Source organism: Theobroma cacao, chromosome 5 (genome assembly GCF_053813885.1).
Source record: "Theobroma cacao isolate CCN51 chromosome 5, ASM5381388v1, whole genome shotgun sequence".
In the NCBI taxonomy this organism is placed as follows: domain Eukaryota; kingdom Viridiplantae; phylum Streptophyta; class Magnoliopsida; order Malvales; family Malvaceae; genus Theobroma; species Theobroma cacao.
The window spans coordinates 29325067-29341621 of record NC_142643.1 but is presented as its reverse complement, the minus strand read 5'-3'; the positions used below and the strand labels follow the sequence as shown (position 1 = coordinate 29341621).

General features: G+C 31.9%; 1 protein-coding gene across 1 annotated transcript; it reads right to left on the bottom strand.

The window, feature by feature from the left end:
- Positions 1-292: 292 nt before the first annotated feature.
- On the bottom strand, positions 293-4940 carry LOC18598678 (pentatricopeptide repeat-containing protein At1g80270, mitochondrial-like). Its single transcript, XM_007028293.3, has 3 exons — positions 4757-4940; positions 3460-4060; positions 293-1882 (listed from the first exon to the last, which is right to left on the bottom strand). Exons 1-3 carry the CDS (start codon positions 4789-4791, stop codon positions 635-637), a joined length of 1884 nt encoding a protein of 627 aa, XP_007028355.3. The 5' UTR covers positions 4792-4940; the 3' UTR covers positions 293-634.
- Between the last annotated feature and the right edge of the window lie 11615 nt (positions 4941-16555).

Here is a 16555-nt window from a genome sequence, read left to right as displayed (position 1 = left end):
TTCCTCCTCCCTTCTTCCTTCTCACCCTCTTGCTTTCTCTCTTCCCTTTGTGATTTGAAAAAAAAAAAAAAACTCAACTTATTTTAAACACATGATGCATATTTAATTTAATTGTGTTTGAACATGTCACACATTTTTTAAAAAAAGTGCAAATTGATACATGGAAGAATAATTCAAATACTTAATTATGAACATTTTATTTTTAAGTACCAAATTTGAGTATCACATTCAAAGTGAAGAGAAGACAAACCAAATTAATCAAAGGTAGTTGATAAGAGCAAATAAGTTGTGGTGACCAAGAACAAGAAAATTCAGATTAAGAACATTTGATATTACAAGATATGCGAGAAGACCACTGGTACCCTCTCATATCTTCCACACCCAGCATGCACCAAAATTACCCCTCAAGGAAGCTCAAACTCCTACTAAGGGTTACCAATATTTCAGAAACTAACAGCTACAATCAGAGCACATAAAAAAGAAACATTAACAGCATATTTCTTAAATTTTCCTATGGAATAGGCAGAATGTCCAGATGGTAAAACCAAAATTTGACTTACATATAACAGACAATAACTGTGCATAGCATTAGAGGTTGCCATCAAACGGATACCAGAATGAACACCTGAAATCCTTAATCAAGCAAATCAGATGCTGCATTCTTCCTGAATGCATCAACTTGAGCCAGTTGTGTTGCTAATGCCTTATTTGGGAATATATTATCAGCTTTCATTCTCTCCCTGATCCCATAAGCTGGAGCTTTGGCATTTACATATGCTTGGACTAGAGATTGGAACTGACGTAGTCGAGCCATATATCCAGCCTGTCTCATTCTATGGAACATTTTTTCAGAATTATGAATATCACCTCTCTTAGAATACTGCTCCATAACAGCCATGAAGGAACTAAACATTGGCTTAACCTGGTTCTGCTGGCATGCCTTCTGCAAGATTGAGTCTGCCTTTTCCACTTCCCCTGCCTCCACATAAAGCTTCACAAGAGCATCCCAGGTCAATGGGCCAATCTGGCACCCATCATCCGCCATACGTTTTACAAGATCCTTCCCTTTTTGCAGCATCTTATGGTTTGAATACACCTTCAAGAGCGAGGCATAATACCTTGCAGGAAGCTTCTTCCAGGTTTTTAACATCATTTCAAAAACTGCCTCTGCCTCTTCAATTTTATTTAACTTGCCCCAAGCTTCAATAGCAGCCATGTACTCTTCAAGGCGGGGATTCGATTCACAGACCTTCCAAACTCTTTCCACTTCAACAGCCTTTCCAAGATCTGCATATAGAGGAAGCAAAAACCGGCAAGCCCAACGATTCTCTTTTATGTTGTCCCCTTCCATCCCCTTTAAAACCTCCACAGCTTTTTCTGTAAGCCCCCCAGACACATAGTGCTTAGCCAGAATGGATTGTGTGTGGATGTCTGGCTCAACACCTTCAGCCTTCATTGTCTCAACAATTTGATCCATCCCAGTTATGTCATTGGATAAACCTTTGGTGTCAATTAAGATTTTGTAAGTGAAGAGTGAAGGCTTGACATTTTCTTTCTCCATTAATAACAATACATCAGCTATTTTCTTCTTGTCAAGCCTCTTGTAGAGGAGCAACAGCTGGTTGCAAGAAAATGAAGTAATTGGGAGTTCTAGGTCCCTCATTTTGTTAAAGACCTCTTCTGCTTTCTTCACATTGTTAGCAACAACACAGTTAGCCAGCAGTGTTCGGTAGATTACCTCTCCTCTGAAAGATTTTGGGATCTTCTCAATGTACATTTCAGCCTTTAGGAGACCACGCACTTTGGCAATCAAATCAAGACGAGAAGCATAATCTCTCTCAGTGAAGTCAAGCTGCTTATTTGCCTCCAGCCACTCAGAGAGCTGCAAACCGTCAAATTGTAAGCAAATGAAAAGGACAGAACAAATTGCAATTAAGTCAAACCTACAACTTTCATAACCCAAAGTCATACATAATAGAATATAATTTCACTTCAGGCATTTAAAGGCAAAACAACGAATCCAACAAAATGGATGAATGCCAAAGGTACCTAAAACAGGGTGTTGATATTCTACAATCAGTGATATTTCATCAACTTACCTAGAAAATTCATACTATTTACACAGTTGACATTTTTGCAGCCTGCGCTACGCAGTGTAAAAATTAGAAGCCAAACACAAGTTAAAGGAAGTTGCACTAGACTAAATACTTTTTGAGCCTTCAGGTAACAACAAGCAAAGTGCAAAAACTGAAGAAAGACTTTTCTTTTAATAGGGTATCCAACTGCCTCCTATTCAAAGGAAAAATAGAGGTGTACTACTTTCCAGGAGAAATAACAAATATAAATGGCACAATTTTTCAGAACTTTTGGTGCCAAATTTGTGCAACCAAATTTTTAATCACAACAATGATCAGAGGCTTGGCATCATAAGAATGTCAGATTGTTGCAACTTGCAAGAACATCAATTACACCTTTTAATTGATAGCAAAAGATTGATGAACAAATCATTAAGACATGATTGATGATGCAAAATGAGCATTCTTTTGACACAGAAATATACTATTGCATACTCCAGACAAGCAATCGGTTAAGAGGAAGGGTAAAAAAAAATTGAAGTTAGTTCAATCTACTCATGCAATATTGCATCAAAAAGAAAGGTGAGTAAAGGCTTCCACAAATTTATATTTTAAATGAAATAGATCATATTCATGTCATGTCACAAACATCCAAGCAAGAAATTTTATATGCCCATGGCATCTAACACATATAGCAAATAGTTGTTTAGTTTTTATACTTACAAAAGCTGATGATTGCTTCCATATATTGATGTTTTCTTCAGCTCATCTTCTGACACAGAATTCATTTTTTATGCTTTACTATTTAACTTAATACCATGGAACTTTAGATAATCAAGTAATAATTACTTATCGTTACAAACTAGACTTGTAGAAATTAGAAGAATAACAAGTAAAAAGTTATGTTCCTTGCTATATTGAAGAAAAGGAAAAACAGATAAAACCAGGAAAAGCTCATAAATCCTAGTTCCACTTCAATGGAATGACAAGTGGAGTTCTAAGCTGTATTTTCTGATACATAAAAGGTCCTTCCAACAAAATAAAAATATAGAAGAACCTTAAAATAAAACATTAGAGTTAAACATATGAAGCAGCTTTTCCTAAATCATATTTAGGTATATACTACAGTAGTACAGGAAGAGTGTAAGAAGCTTACACATTACACAAGAAGTAACATGAAAAAGCTATACAATTTATTTATTTTTTTTTATAAAAATTTATTTAGATAATTTGTAATGGAGAAAATTACCAAAATTTTAAAATCACAATTGGCTCAACACCTACATGCAGAAAAGTTAATTTGATATTCAACAGGGTGACTACAGAGCCCTATTAGTTACTGATAAATAAATCCCCAAGATGATGCAATGATAAATCAAATTACCTGCAATGCTCTTCCATACATTCGACGCTTGCGAAGATTGAGCATGGCTACTGAAATCTCAGTTCTGTTAAAAGCTTTTCCTTCCTCAAGCCACTTATCAAGAACCTTATGAACAGAAAGACCTGGAGCAGCGATAACAGCTTTGAACAGTTCTGAGACAATCCTTCTAGTGGACGACTTTTTGTCACTAAGATCAGTCTCATCCTCTGACAATTCCAGTTCATTTTTAGCAGTTTCTTCAATATCTTCCTCATCACCAGATAATTCTGGATCAGAAATCAATCCATCTTCAGCTTTGTCCTGAGCACTGCAATTTTCTTTCTTCTCAGCAGTAGCAGGTGTTTCAAGTTCAGAAAAGCCATCTTCCAATTCATCTTCCTCCCCACTGCTTTCTGCACCAGCTTGGGAAGAAAGGCCACACCTCCCAACAGAGAAATTACAGGAAGCATGTCTTGAATGGTAAAATCTCAACAAAGATGGACGTTTATCAGATATTGTTTGAGAAGACTCGAAAATAACAGCCTTTCCGTCTATGTAGTTACTTGAAATCTGTAATTTAGCAGAAGCAGCATAAGAAGCTTGAATGCTAATCCTTCTATCCCTGCAAACCAGGCCAAAATTCATGGGTAACTAATTCAAACCAAAAGGCATCAATCAAAAAAAAAAAAAAAGAAAAAGAAAAAACAGAAACTTTTTTTTGAATTCAAAGCTTAATATAAACAGAAAGAAACGAAAAGAGAATGACCATTGGTGAAACTTTTTGTTGATATTCAATTAAATGCACAATTAAATAAAAGCAAGACCCTAAAACAAAATAGAAAAACATCTATTTGGTTTCTAGTTACTTTTGAACTCAATATAGTGACAGAAAATGCAGTCTAATTCAGAGTGTCCAACTGGTAATAAAAAATTAGGGCCATCTCAGACATCAAGCAGTTTCAGCAATTTTCTAAACGCCGAGAATAAGCATGTTTCATGTCAGTCTGTGGCAGAGGCAGTTTAGCTTTGGAAGCAATAGCCACGGAAGTAAGAGCATTCTAACAAAACAAAGATAAGAAATACGCATTAGATTAACAGAGAAGCAAATGGGCGGGCGGGTTGTGTGCACTTTAAGTTAATTCATTTCTAGCAAATAAAACATATAGTATATGTCATGAAACCCAACATTTCCATTCCCCTTTCCTTCTTTTCTTCCTTGGAATTTTCTCGGTAAACAAACATGGAAGGATCCGCGGATTAAAGAAAATGAAATGCAGACATAATATATAAAACAAATGAGAGCAAGAGAGGAAGGTACTTGAGAGGATTAGCAACTCGGCGTAATGCCCACATGGTGAAGCAAAGAAGAAATGGTGAAAAACTCTTTAAAACCCAAAACCCTAAAAAGCAAACAAGAAATGGTGCAGCAACCAGCGACTGTCTGTTCTCACTGCTTAAACCCTAAAAACCTCAAGCCGAAAACTGGAAGTCGCTTTCTTCCCATTTTTCGGTCATAAAATAAAAGTATAACAATTGGGCTTTCAAAGGGCCCCTACGAGTTGTGGTGGAACTGGGTCCATACATTTATGTTTAGCAAGCTCTGATTATACTTTTATACCATTTAACCGCAAAGCTTTGTTATCACTTTTCAAGAAATTTATTTTTCAGAGGTAAAGTACTTATAGAAATTAATTCATCTAAATAAGTGTGGAAAGATATAAAATATAAAGGTAAAATGCTTTGACATTTTTAAGTTTTAGTTATAATTTCACGTTAGTTTATTAGTATTAGAAATGAACAATTTACCCCAAATGTGTAAACGATCTTGATGGGCAAACATAAAATGTTTAAAATACTTTGCTTTTTTTTCTCTTGTCCTTTTCACTATTTTCTCTTTTCTCATATCGACCGATGGTGCTCTCCCAGGGGATCGCACCCAAATCACGCTCCCCTAAGGGAGATTTAGTCGAATCTAGCATTTCACGATCAGATCTAGTTGTGGGATGACTGGTCGACGAGAGGTAAGATAGAGATTTTTTTTTAATAAGAGAGAAAAAAATTTTTAAAATGAAAAATTATAATTTATATAATGTGGTAATTTTTAAAATTAATGAAGAGTAAAATTATCTGTGAAATATTATCATATCATCAAATTAACGGAAACATTAACTGTTGGACTTATATGTCCAGCGAAATATATTTTTTTAGGGTGGAGTGTCCATTCAAATATTAATGCATCCGTATGGAATTATGGTCAAAACATAACAGGCGAGGATATTTTACCCAAAATATAATTTTCTTACATCAATTGTAATGGACTTTAATGGTGCTTTTTGTTTGCGAAATGTAATATGTAATAGAGTGTGAATAGAATAATTATTTCATAAAAATAAAATAAGCTAAGAATAGTTACTATACTGTTTGGTTTAAGGAATGAAGTTTACATTTTGATATATTCCAATATTTGGATTGCAAAAATAATTTTGAAATAAAAAAATGATAAAAAGAAAATATATATATTTTTTATAATTTATGATTTTTAATATGAAATTTTAATTTTTTGATAATTTTTAAAAAAGATTAATATTTTTTCATTAAAATTTGTATTTGATTACTAATTTTTATTTTATTTTCTTTTTCTCTATTTTTATTTTTTGAAAATATTAATAATATATAATTAAAATGGTAATAATTTTTAATAAAAATGTATTAATAATTCATTTTTACAATTTTTTAGTTTAAACTATTAATTTTTTTATAATTTATCTAAAATGATAATAATTTATAATTATCAATTTATTTCTATAATTGTCTAATTTATAAATAAAAAACATTTTTTTTATAATTTCACTACAATAATAATAATTTATAAGTAAAATATTAGTAAAATTTTTAATATATTATTAATAGTTTCATTATAATTTATTAATAATAGTTTTTTAGTAATTTATAAAATATTAATTTTTTATAATTTATTTAAGATATTAATAAATTTTAATTTTTAATAATTTTACAAAATATTTAAGGGTATTTTTATCCAAAAAAATTTTTAGTTTATTCCAACCCATCATAATAGCTAATACCAAAAGAAGTTGTTATTAGCTATTTTGTGTTTTAAAAAAATTGTCATTCATTGAGAATAGTCATTTACGTATTCAAAATAGAACTAAACAAAAATATAAGAATAGAGAGGAAATAAAGGAGGAATGGTTATGCCATTCTTTGTAACCAAACATACTATAATAGTAATCTTGAATGTCACATGAAATCAAAGTTGGGCAAAGTTCAAGGGGGCGCAATGACTTGGAACTACAAGAACTTATTGTGTCTTAATTTGGTTTGTGCATGACCATTTTTTATTATAATGGCAAACTTTAATGGTTGGAGTTTTTAGGTGCAATGTTATGGATCTCATGTCGGTAAGAGATAAAGTAGGTCTTGGGTTTATAAATAAGGACCTTTCTTTACTTATCATATAGGTCTTTTGAGTTAAAACTGTAGACTCGTAACACATGGTTATAGCTAATATGAACAAATGTTGAGAATTATGATAAATGTAAATTGCTTGTGATAATAGAAATATGTTGCAAAATTATGAACCGATGGGTGACAATGTAAAAACCAATGTATGGCACATATGAATGTTAGGAAATTTTTTTTTCATTAAGCTATGTGAACATTAAAAAACTTAATCTACCAATAAACAAATCAACCGTTTTTTTTAACAGTTTTCTTTTTTCTCTCTCTTTATTTCAATTAATTTTCTTCTCTTTTCCCACCTCTACCTTGCCATCATTGGCTGGTCTTTTGCTGATCTAGCAACTAAAGTCATACGCAATTGCGACTCTTTATAAATTCCTTCCTTCTCTCCTCTCTTCGCCCTTCACTCTTTTGATGCTCTCCTTTTCTCCCTTCTCTACTTGATTTCCTTTGGATGCTACCAGTGTATGCATTAAATTTGAAACCCTTAATAAAAGGGTACATATAATTTTAAAGACTATGAAAATTATTTGAAAAGTTTAAAATTGTATTTGGACCTTAGAAATCATGAGAATATTGGAACTGAAATCAAAATCATGCATTAAAGTTACTTGAAAAGTAATTTTAGAGAATTTATATTTCAATCATACACGGTTGCATAATTCATAGTTTTATTACTTTTCAATTGTAATTAATTATTTGACAAAATTTTTATGGTTGAAAAAAGCATTCAAATATTTTTCTTTTAATATATGTATAAAAGCTCAAAAATAATAAGTATTCGACAAGATATGATTAAAATATAGAACATTTAATAAAATCTTATATATATTGCATTTATAGAAAACCATTTAAAATTTTTTAGTGATACAAATTTCATTTGAAAGTAAACTTTCTAGCTTTCCAATAAAAGGAAAGATTACTTAACTTTAAGATTAGAAGAGAAAGTTATGATCATTCGAAAATGGATCTACGAGGTTAGAAAAGGAGAGTCGTTCCAAATGTTGAGAAAAACTACGTAATCGAATTATAAATGTAACAAAAAATTAAAACTTTTTCCTCAAGCAAGATCATGATTTGTTTGTTTAATATAAATTATCTTAACTATTTGAGAAAAAACGGGGTTTTACCTTTGTGCATTTGATGTTAAAATCAAGACTCACACAATGATTTCTGGTTCAAAGACTTCTCCCACCACGCTTAGGTTGTTGCAAACCTCAAGCATTTAATGGTGATCCATTCAAGATGCTCAAATGAATGATACCAAAGATGATTAGGGTTTCCTTTTGCTGCAAAATCTAATGCTAACTACGTAGAGGAACTCTTTGTTTCTTTCTTCTCTAAGGAGGATGCTTGAAAATACAAGAAAACGTGGAAGAAGTTCACAAGCCACCAATACCCATGAATTGGTATCCAATGGCAATGTTCGAAGAAAAAAGATGAAAATCAATTTCCAAGGTTTCCTTCCAAGTCAAACCCTTTTCCCTCTCTTCGCTCTTCATTTGTTTGCCTTTCAAGTGTTCTTAGATGTGGTTATTACTCCTAAGTGCAACATAAGTATATATTCATTGGCAACTTAGCCCTAACATAACATTTATGTCAATTACAAATTACCTTGACTTAATTGAATTTTTTCAATTAAATCCTTTGAAGTCTAAATTTCTTTGCAATAAGTCCAACTTAATTACATGATTTTACATTATAACTTGTCATTTTTTAATGTGTGTGATCCATTAGATTCTAAACATGTTGGTAATAAATATAAATTATAATCTAAAACTAATAAGGATTCAATGAATCAAATAAGTAAAATCCAAAAAACCTCTTAAAACACTTCAAAAGAATACTTTGGTCTTTCTTGTTTCAAAATGATGTTTTTGGTTTCTTGACTGTTAACACCGTTAGTCAATAGTTAAAAAAAATTATACCCAATACTGCATAAATATTTTAAGACATAAGTACCCTTTATGTTAATTTTACAATTTAAACATATTCTCTTTTTTTAAAAAAACTACTTATCGTTCTCTCAAAAACCTTAATAAAAAAAACCCTAAAAGAATTTTGATTTTAAAGCCCTAGAAATTTGAAGCTATATTTACTCTGAAAACCGTGCATATCTTTCTTAAGGTAAAGTCTATTGTCATCACACTCTTTATTTCTCCAACAGTTTAAGAATGTTTTTATTATTGAAAGGAATGAATTAAAAGTAAATCTTTTGTTCAATGATGGATATTTTAAATTTGATGGTGTTGGGTTAAGAGATGAATTTCTTACTCGTGATTACTAATTTTGTTAAAAAAATTTTGTCTAAAATTTGTTTTTTGGAACTAAGGTTTAAGGTGATGTAAAAAAGTGTTGACTTTACTATATATAAAAAATTTTAGGTTTTTTTTTCTTTTTTGTGAATTATTGAATTTTATTAAATATCAAAGTGATACAAACTACCGCATCCAAAAATCCCATTCTAGAGTTTGTTTCCTGCATTGAACAACTATTGGCTTTGCCATTTGCTTAATTGACACAATTATTCTTTGACTGTGGTTATCTCCATTCATGCCTTTGTTTCCATTGTAGGCCTTGTGGCTACCCCACTTTGTCTAGTTTATGTTCCAACTGATCTTAAGAAGAAACAACCTGCCTATATGGCTCAACTTTATGTTGCTGCCAAAGGAACTTATGTCCATAATAATGATCTTAACGTCATTAATTGCCTTGTTTTTTTAAAGTTAAAGAGAATTTCATTAATTCTTGAAGTGACAAAGTATCATCATTGACTAAACTACATAAACATAATTTTTAGGTTTATGCACATAGTCAAGACATGGGCATACTTTTCAAAATTATGAGCCAATTCTAAGTTGAGCAAAAACTAGCAGCATGTCCTTTATAATTACACCCCTTACATAGACCTATTTCAACATATACCTATTCCATTCAATAGCACCAAAAAGTATCCACAACAATTTAAAGCATTTCAGCATTCACTATGTAAAGCTCGACCTTATAAAATACTTGTCATGACATACATGTGATGGATAGAATGTTTACATACTAGGAGAGCACCGAAAAATCGATAAAAGTCGGTACTGTACCTAGAGATACAATAAAGTTGATCTAAGCCTCGAACTAGGTCAAATAGGGATTTTAAGGTGAAATTCAAAATTTACAGTTCAGGAATGACTTAAAATGGTGATTCGGAGTTCGAGGATCAATCCGGAGTCAAACTAGAATTTTCACTATCTAGGGGTAAAATGGTAATTTTGCCACCTCGGGGCAAATCGATAAATTTTCACCCCCGACACTTGTCAAGACCAAGGGATTTTATTCATCATAGAAATGGATAAATATGAGAAAATGTGTGGTGGAGAATTAAAGAATTAAAAGATAAATATTTAAAGTGTGGACCAATCACAAAGTGCCATGTGTCAAGCTTTATTATCTTATTATTAAGCTATAAAAATCAGCATAGAATCAACCCATTCTCACCATAACGGTCGGCCAAGCAAGAAAACAAGAGAGGAAAGAAAGAAAATAAGGAAAACAAACCTTAGCCAAGGAAAATTCAAGAGAAAGTGTGAAAATCCAAGGAATTAAGCAAGGTAAAGTGAAAATTCTTTATTTTTATTTGAGATTTACAATACCCATGCTTTATTTTCTTATTTCTATGGTTGAGAAGCATGATTTCATAGTGAATAAGTGGTAGGCCGAATGGGTATGGTGAGAGAAATGATGTTGGAATTGTTTGATTTTAAGTTATGTTAGTGATTAAGGTTAGTTTAGCATATTTAGAAGCAAAACAACAAGAAAAGAATCCATTTTCCCCACGAATCTTCATTGGCCGAATCTTCCTTGATGTGTGTGGGTGATGGATTGTTATTATTTCAAGAGAAATGGCTTAGAAAATGATGAATAATGGTGAGAAAATTAAGTAGGAAAAATCATGGTGTTAGTGCACTGTAATGGCCGAATTTTTCCATGAAGAAATGGGAGCGTTTTGATGCTGACATTGGTGTTATTTGAGTAATATTTGGTGAATTGAGGTATTAGAAAAGAAATGGAGTAATTTGGGATTAAATTGGACACGTTAGTAATTTAATCGAGTGATAGGCCGAATTAGGTCAACATCGCGTTTAAGCGGTTGACCAATCACTCCATGCATTCATTTAGATTTAGAGGGCCTGAAATAGTTTATGACAAATTGACACAAATTATTGAATTTTGTGTTATGTGTGATGTATAGGTGGTGAGCTATTCAATAAGGATAAAGAGATTACACCAAAGATCGAGACTAGGAGTATTTCTACTCTTGATACTGTGAGTAACCTTACTATCATCTTAATTATCTAGAGTGGTTTTTATCCGATTTTGTGATTTTATGGAAAATGAGTTAAATGGTAAATCCTTATGTTTTATAAGTAAAATGTGTTTAAATAAAATGATTTTATAAATTGTCTTGAAATTGAATTATGGTTTTGAAAATAGAGTAATTGGAGACCACTTGATGTGTTGTAAATTTGTGGTTTTAAATTGAATGGCTTATAACAATATATGAGCATGAATGGCTAAACTGATTTTTGGTGTTAGAATTATTTGTACTGTGTATTCAGCCTTGAGAGGTTAGGTTGCGATAAATTGCCATGTCATGCAGATAAAGATTTTATAAATCAGGTGGTAGATAAAATAATTCATAATTCCTGCAGTGGAGGTTCTGTGGACCAACCTAAGAGAGGGGGCATAGAATCAGATATACCTTACCTCGATCGGAGAGTCGTGTGGAGGGTGTCTCTAGAGGTAAAGATTTGAGTGCACTTCACGTGGACCACCGCGTGAGAGTGAGACTTAGCCAATGCCAAGGCATGGCTAGATTTTCAAATGTAAAGATATGTTCATGTGTGTACTACACTGAATAGCCTTGGCTGTCTCGATCAGATGCCTAGGCCAAGGCATCCTCGGGAATGATTTTGGTAGGAGCCAAGTTTTGTGAAATACATAAGCCAAGTTGATTATTTGAGTAAATTGATTATTGATGTTATGAAAAACATACTGGAATAGAATATCTTACTTGTCTCCATTTACTCGACTTTAGATGGTTTAGATGGTATTTGTTTACTCACTGGGATTTTATAATCTCAACACCCTCAATTCCCCACATTTCAGGCTCGGGATAGTCGCTAGATAGCCGATTGCATCAAGGACTTCAGTTAGCCTTGCATCGACAAATTTGTAGGTTCATAGACTTGCACCTTATTGGTTTAGTTAGGGGCCCACGTGTCACTGTAAAAGTAATTTTATACTTCAATTATCTGCTTTAAAGTACGTATGAATATATTTTGCTTTTACACTATAGAAATTAATTACGGATTTCTCTATAAATATTATTTTATTCAAACAATTATAATTTCATTTCAAATAATTATTTTAGACATCTAAATTTCTTTTTAATTATGAAACATGTGTTTTTCACCCACACACCATGTTTTTAGCGGATTTCGATATTATTGAAGAAAAATGACGAAAATGCCCTTGTGAGCTAAAAAATAATATTATATTGTTTTGATTTGGAAACGACTTATGATTTCTTGAAATGCGAGATTTAATAACTGTTGCTCACTAGGGAGATGCGAAAGCTGATGCTAAGCCTTACGAGGTTTTGATCGGCATTTCGGGTAATGAGTGCCTATTTGGACATCGCGGCGATTGTTAGGGGCTCGATGAGAGTTCCGAGTCATGACACACTACCTTGTTGCTTAGTTGTCTTTTTTTTTTTGAAAGTTGAGCATTTCATTATTGAAACAAGGAATAAAATGTTCCTTAGAGCAAATACAAAAGCAACACCTGACTTTGGATTGTTATGGACATTTCTCATAACAATAAAAAATCAAGGCCTTAGAGTACAAAATAAACAAAGCAGCAGTAGCATTAATCTATAACCTCATCTTAATATTTGTACACAAAATCTATACATAAAAACATATCAGTATAATCATCAAACTCATTGCAATAGGACACCTAATGTATTTCCCTCACTAGATGCTAGAATTCTACATCCAGCAGTACACAATCGATAGTTCATCAAGTAGAATCAAAGTTTAAGAACACATGCTCACCAACCAAACCTGACAGATGAAGTCCAAGATGCCCTTTATTTGGAAGGAAACACAAAAACCCTCAGCCAAACAAACAAGACATCAGGCAAGACCTCAACCATCTCATGAAACACAAAACACACTTTAAGTCCTGCTTATATACTAGATAACAAAACTTTCAATATCCTTGAATAAAAATCATTAAGGATATTAGTTTGTCGTTGCACATTATCCTTTGCAAGGCTATCAACAATTTGATTTTTCCATCTAAATATGTGATGGATCTCCGTTTGGTTGTCTTTTGACCAGCTCAAAGAACTCAAGGAACATATATGCCTATGCTTCAAAAGTTTTAGGTGATATGAATTATTTAGCCAAATCAGGAAAATAGGTTATGAATTATTTAGGTGATATGAATTATTCTTCAGAAGGCTAATCAAATTACTGTCGATAATTTATATATATATATATATATATATATATATATATATATATATGGAATTTACTAATAGTTTTTGCTTTTGATTATTTTTGTTGATGTGATCACTCTAATATTTTTTAATTTTAGTGTCTTTATAACTCATGGAAATATGTATTAATGTAAGAATCTAATGTCTTTTTTTGATTTGTTAAATCTTGCATTCCAATGTTTAGGAGGTCTAGAGCATAATTTAGAACGAGTTTAAGGTTATTTTTTCCTTGGAGATGGGTTTAGATCATTGCTACATGTTAATATTTTAGTTTAGCTATGCCTTGTAACTTTTGTATTTTGGCTCTAAAAATGTAATTATTTTGATTTTTTATTTATGTTTATTATTTTAAATAAGTGTTTCTCTATAAAAGTTTTTTATTTAATTTTATAATATTGTATGTAAATTTAGGTTGCGGAATGATGCACAAGCTTATATTTCATTATGGTGATAAACAAAGAGTTGTTAAGGATGTTGATGTAGATAGGTTTTCTTGGATAGATTTAATATGTCAAGTTTCTAAGCATAGTAACTCTATTAATGTGTCTATTATGGCAAAAAATGAAATGGTGATTTGATGTGCTAGTGTTATCGAAATGTTCAAGAAATGGGATGATAGATCTGAAATTCATTTATATGTCGAGAATAACCAATTTGGACCTCCATTGCCTGTTAATGTAGGTTTTCTCCTTAAGTCTGAAGGTGTAAGTGGGGAAAGTTGTGAAACCCCATATTTTGAAACAGTGATTAATAAAGTTGATCGGATGCAAATTGAGGTCAATTAGAATACTTAAAAGTGATGAAAGATGAAAGGAATAGTTTAGGATAAAATATTCAACACGCGAGGAAATAATAATATTTTTATGGAAAGAGAATTTGTGAGATAAAAGATGATTTGGAAGTCAATTGTGGTATAATAAGGTATTTTAGGTACCAAGGAAACAAGAGGAAATTCTTCGAATAAAATAATATTTTATTAAAAAAATAATATTAAAATATTAATATTTAACTGAATGTCGAAATCAAAATCAGTTATGAAGTAGGATCATATGGTTGATCCAAGTGGGGGAGAAGAAATACAAATAAAATTTTGGAGATGAACGTCGAAAGTGAAATACGCGTGTTTTACTAAGTTGAGCCAACGCGAATAAGTGAATATTTAAATATTATGGTAATATCGCGTGGAAGTGTAATTTTGATAATTTGGTAGTACACGTACAGAGGAAGGAAGATAGATGAAAATTGAACTTTTTAGACATATTAAAAGGATCGAATTTAAAATATAAAGATTGAACGATTATGTAGTGGAATTAATGGAAGAAATAAAATGAACATATAGCAAAATAATAATAGTATATAAATATATATATATATATAGATAATGATAGACCAACATGGGTAACCGCCCATGTGGTCAATAAAAAGAGTCAAAAGACTCTTTGATTTGTTTGATGGAGGGAGGCCGACCATGTGGAATAAAATGGAGAAGGAAAGAAAAAAGGGGGGGGGGGGGGGGGGGCTGGCCAAATTGGAAGATTCATGAGACAAAAAAAAAAGTAAAGTGAAGAAGACATAGAAGAAGAGAGAAGTCGGTTGTGAGGGAGAATAAAAGAGAAACAAAAGAACAAAGGAAAGAAAGAAGAAAGAAGTAGTCGAGAGAGAGGGAAAAAAAAGAAAGAAGAGAAAGCTGAGCTTGAGAAAGAAAGTGAGAGGAGAAAGAGCCGAGTTGAGGGGGCGATTTTGCTGCAAATTTTGAAGGAGGAAAGAACTGATTTAGAGGAAGGAAAGAGCAGCTTTGGCTGCTGATTTTTGAGGCTTTAATTGCTGATTTTGAAGGCTGAAAAGTGTAATTTTTGCTACTGATTTTGAAGGCTGAACGGTATGGTTTTGGTTGCTAATCTTTGTAGCTTTGGCTGCTGATTTTTGAAGGGAAAATAGAGCAACTTAGCTGCTGATTTTGAGGAGAAATAGAGCAGCTTAATTGCCGATTTTTGTGTGGATATAAGCAGCTCCAGCTGCTGAAAATTTCTTGGTTGAAAGAGAAAAAGTTGTGGCCGGCGGTGAGAGGGAGAGAGAGGAGGAAATTGTGGACAGCTCTTGTACATGAGAAAGGAAACAGAAAGACAAGCAAGAAGCTGCTGGTCGGCTGGAGAGTAGAGGAAGAGAAAAAGAGAAAGAAAAGAAAAGAAAAGAAAAGAAGAGAAAAGAAAAGATATATATATATATATATATATATATATATATATATATATATATATATATATATGCATACAAATGGACATGGCCGAATAAGGAAAGAATGGGTATGACCCAATTAAAAAGAAATGGGAGAAGTCCATGAAAAAAGACCAAAAACAACAAAGGAAGAAAAGTCCAAAAGAGAAAGAAGGTGGAGACTTGGGCTAACCTAGCTTGATTTGGTAAAATTGCTTTATTCTTCTCCATGGTTTATTGTGAAATTGGACTGTTTGGAGACTAGCTCATTTTATTTAATTATACATTGGTTATTTGGTGATATGAATTGAATTTAAATTACTTTAATAAAACATTTAAATATTTTATTAGGAGGTGTCATAGGACTAAAGTAAAGAAGAAAATGTGAAATTTACGAATAGTGCTCGAATGAAGTTAAGAAATTTTAAATGATTCGTTGTGAAGAATTATTGACGTCGGAGGAATTTAGATGCATAATTTGGTTGAGAGTGTTAAGTTGAATGGTAAAATATTGAAAAAAATAAGGAGAAATAATGTAGATTTATGATAGAATGAGAGAGAGAAGTGGAATTGATGCACTAAGTATATTGGATTTAAATTGTTGCTAGGAAAGTTTGTTATGGGAGCGTGCCGAACGACATAGGTGACTGGCAAATAGGAATAATTATATGAGTACGAATCAATAGCGACGTAGAAATCCCGCTATTGTGAAGTGAGTAACCTTATCATCATTTTAATTATCTAAAGTAGTCTTTTTATTAGATTTTGTGAATTCTATAGAAAATGAGTTTAATGGTTAATTTTTAGGTTTTATAAACAAAATGTATTTAAATGAAATGATTTTATAAATTATCTTGAAATTGAATG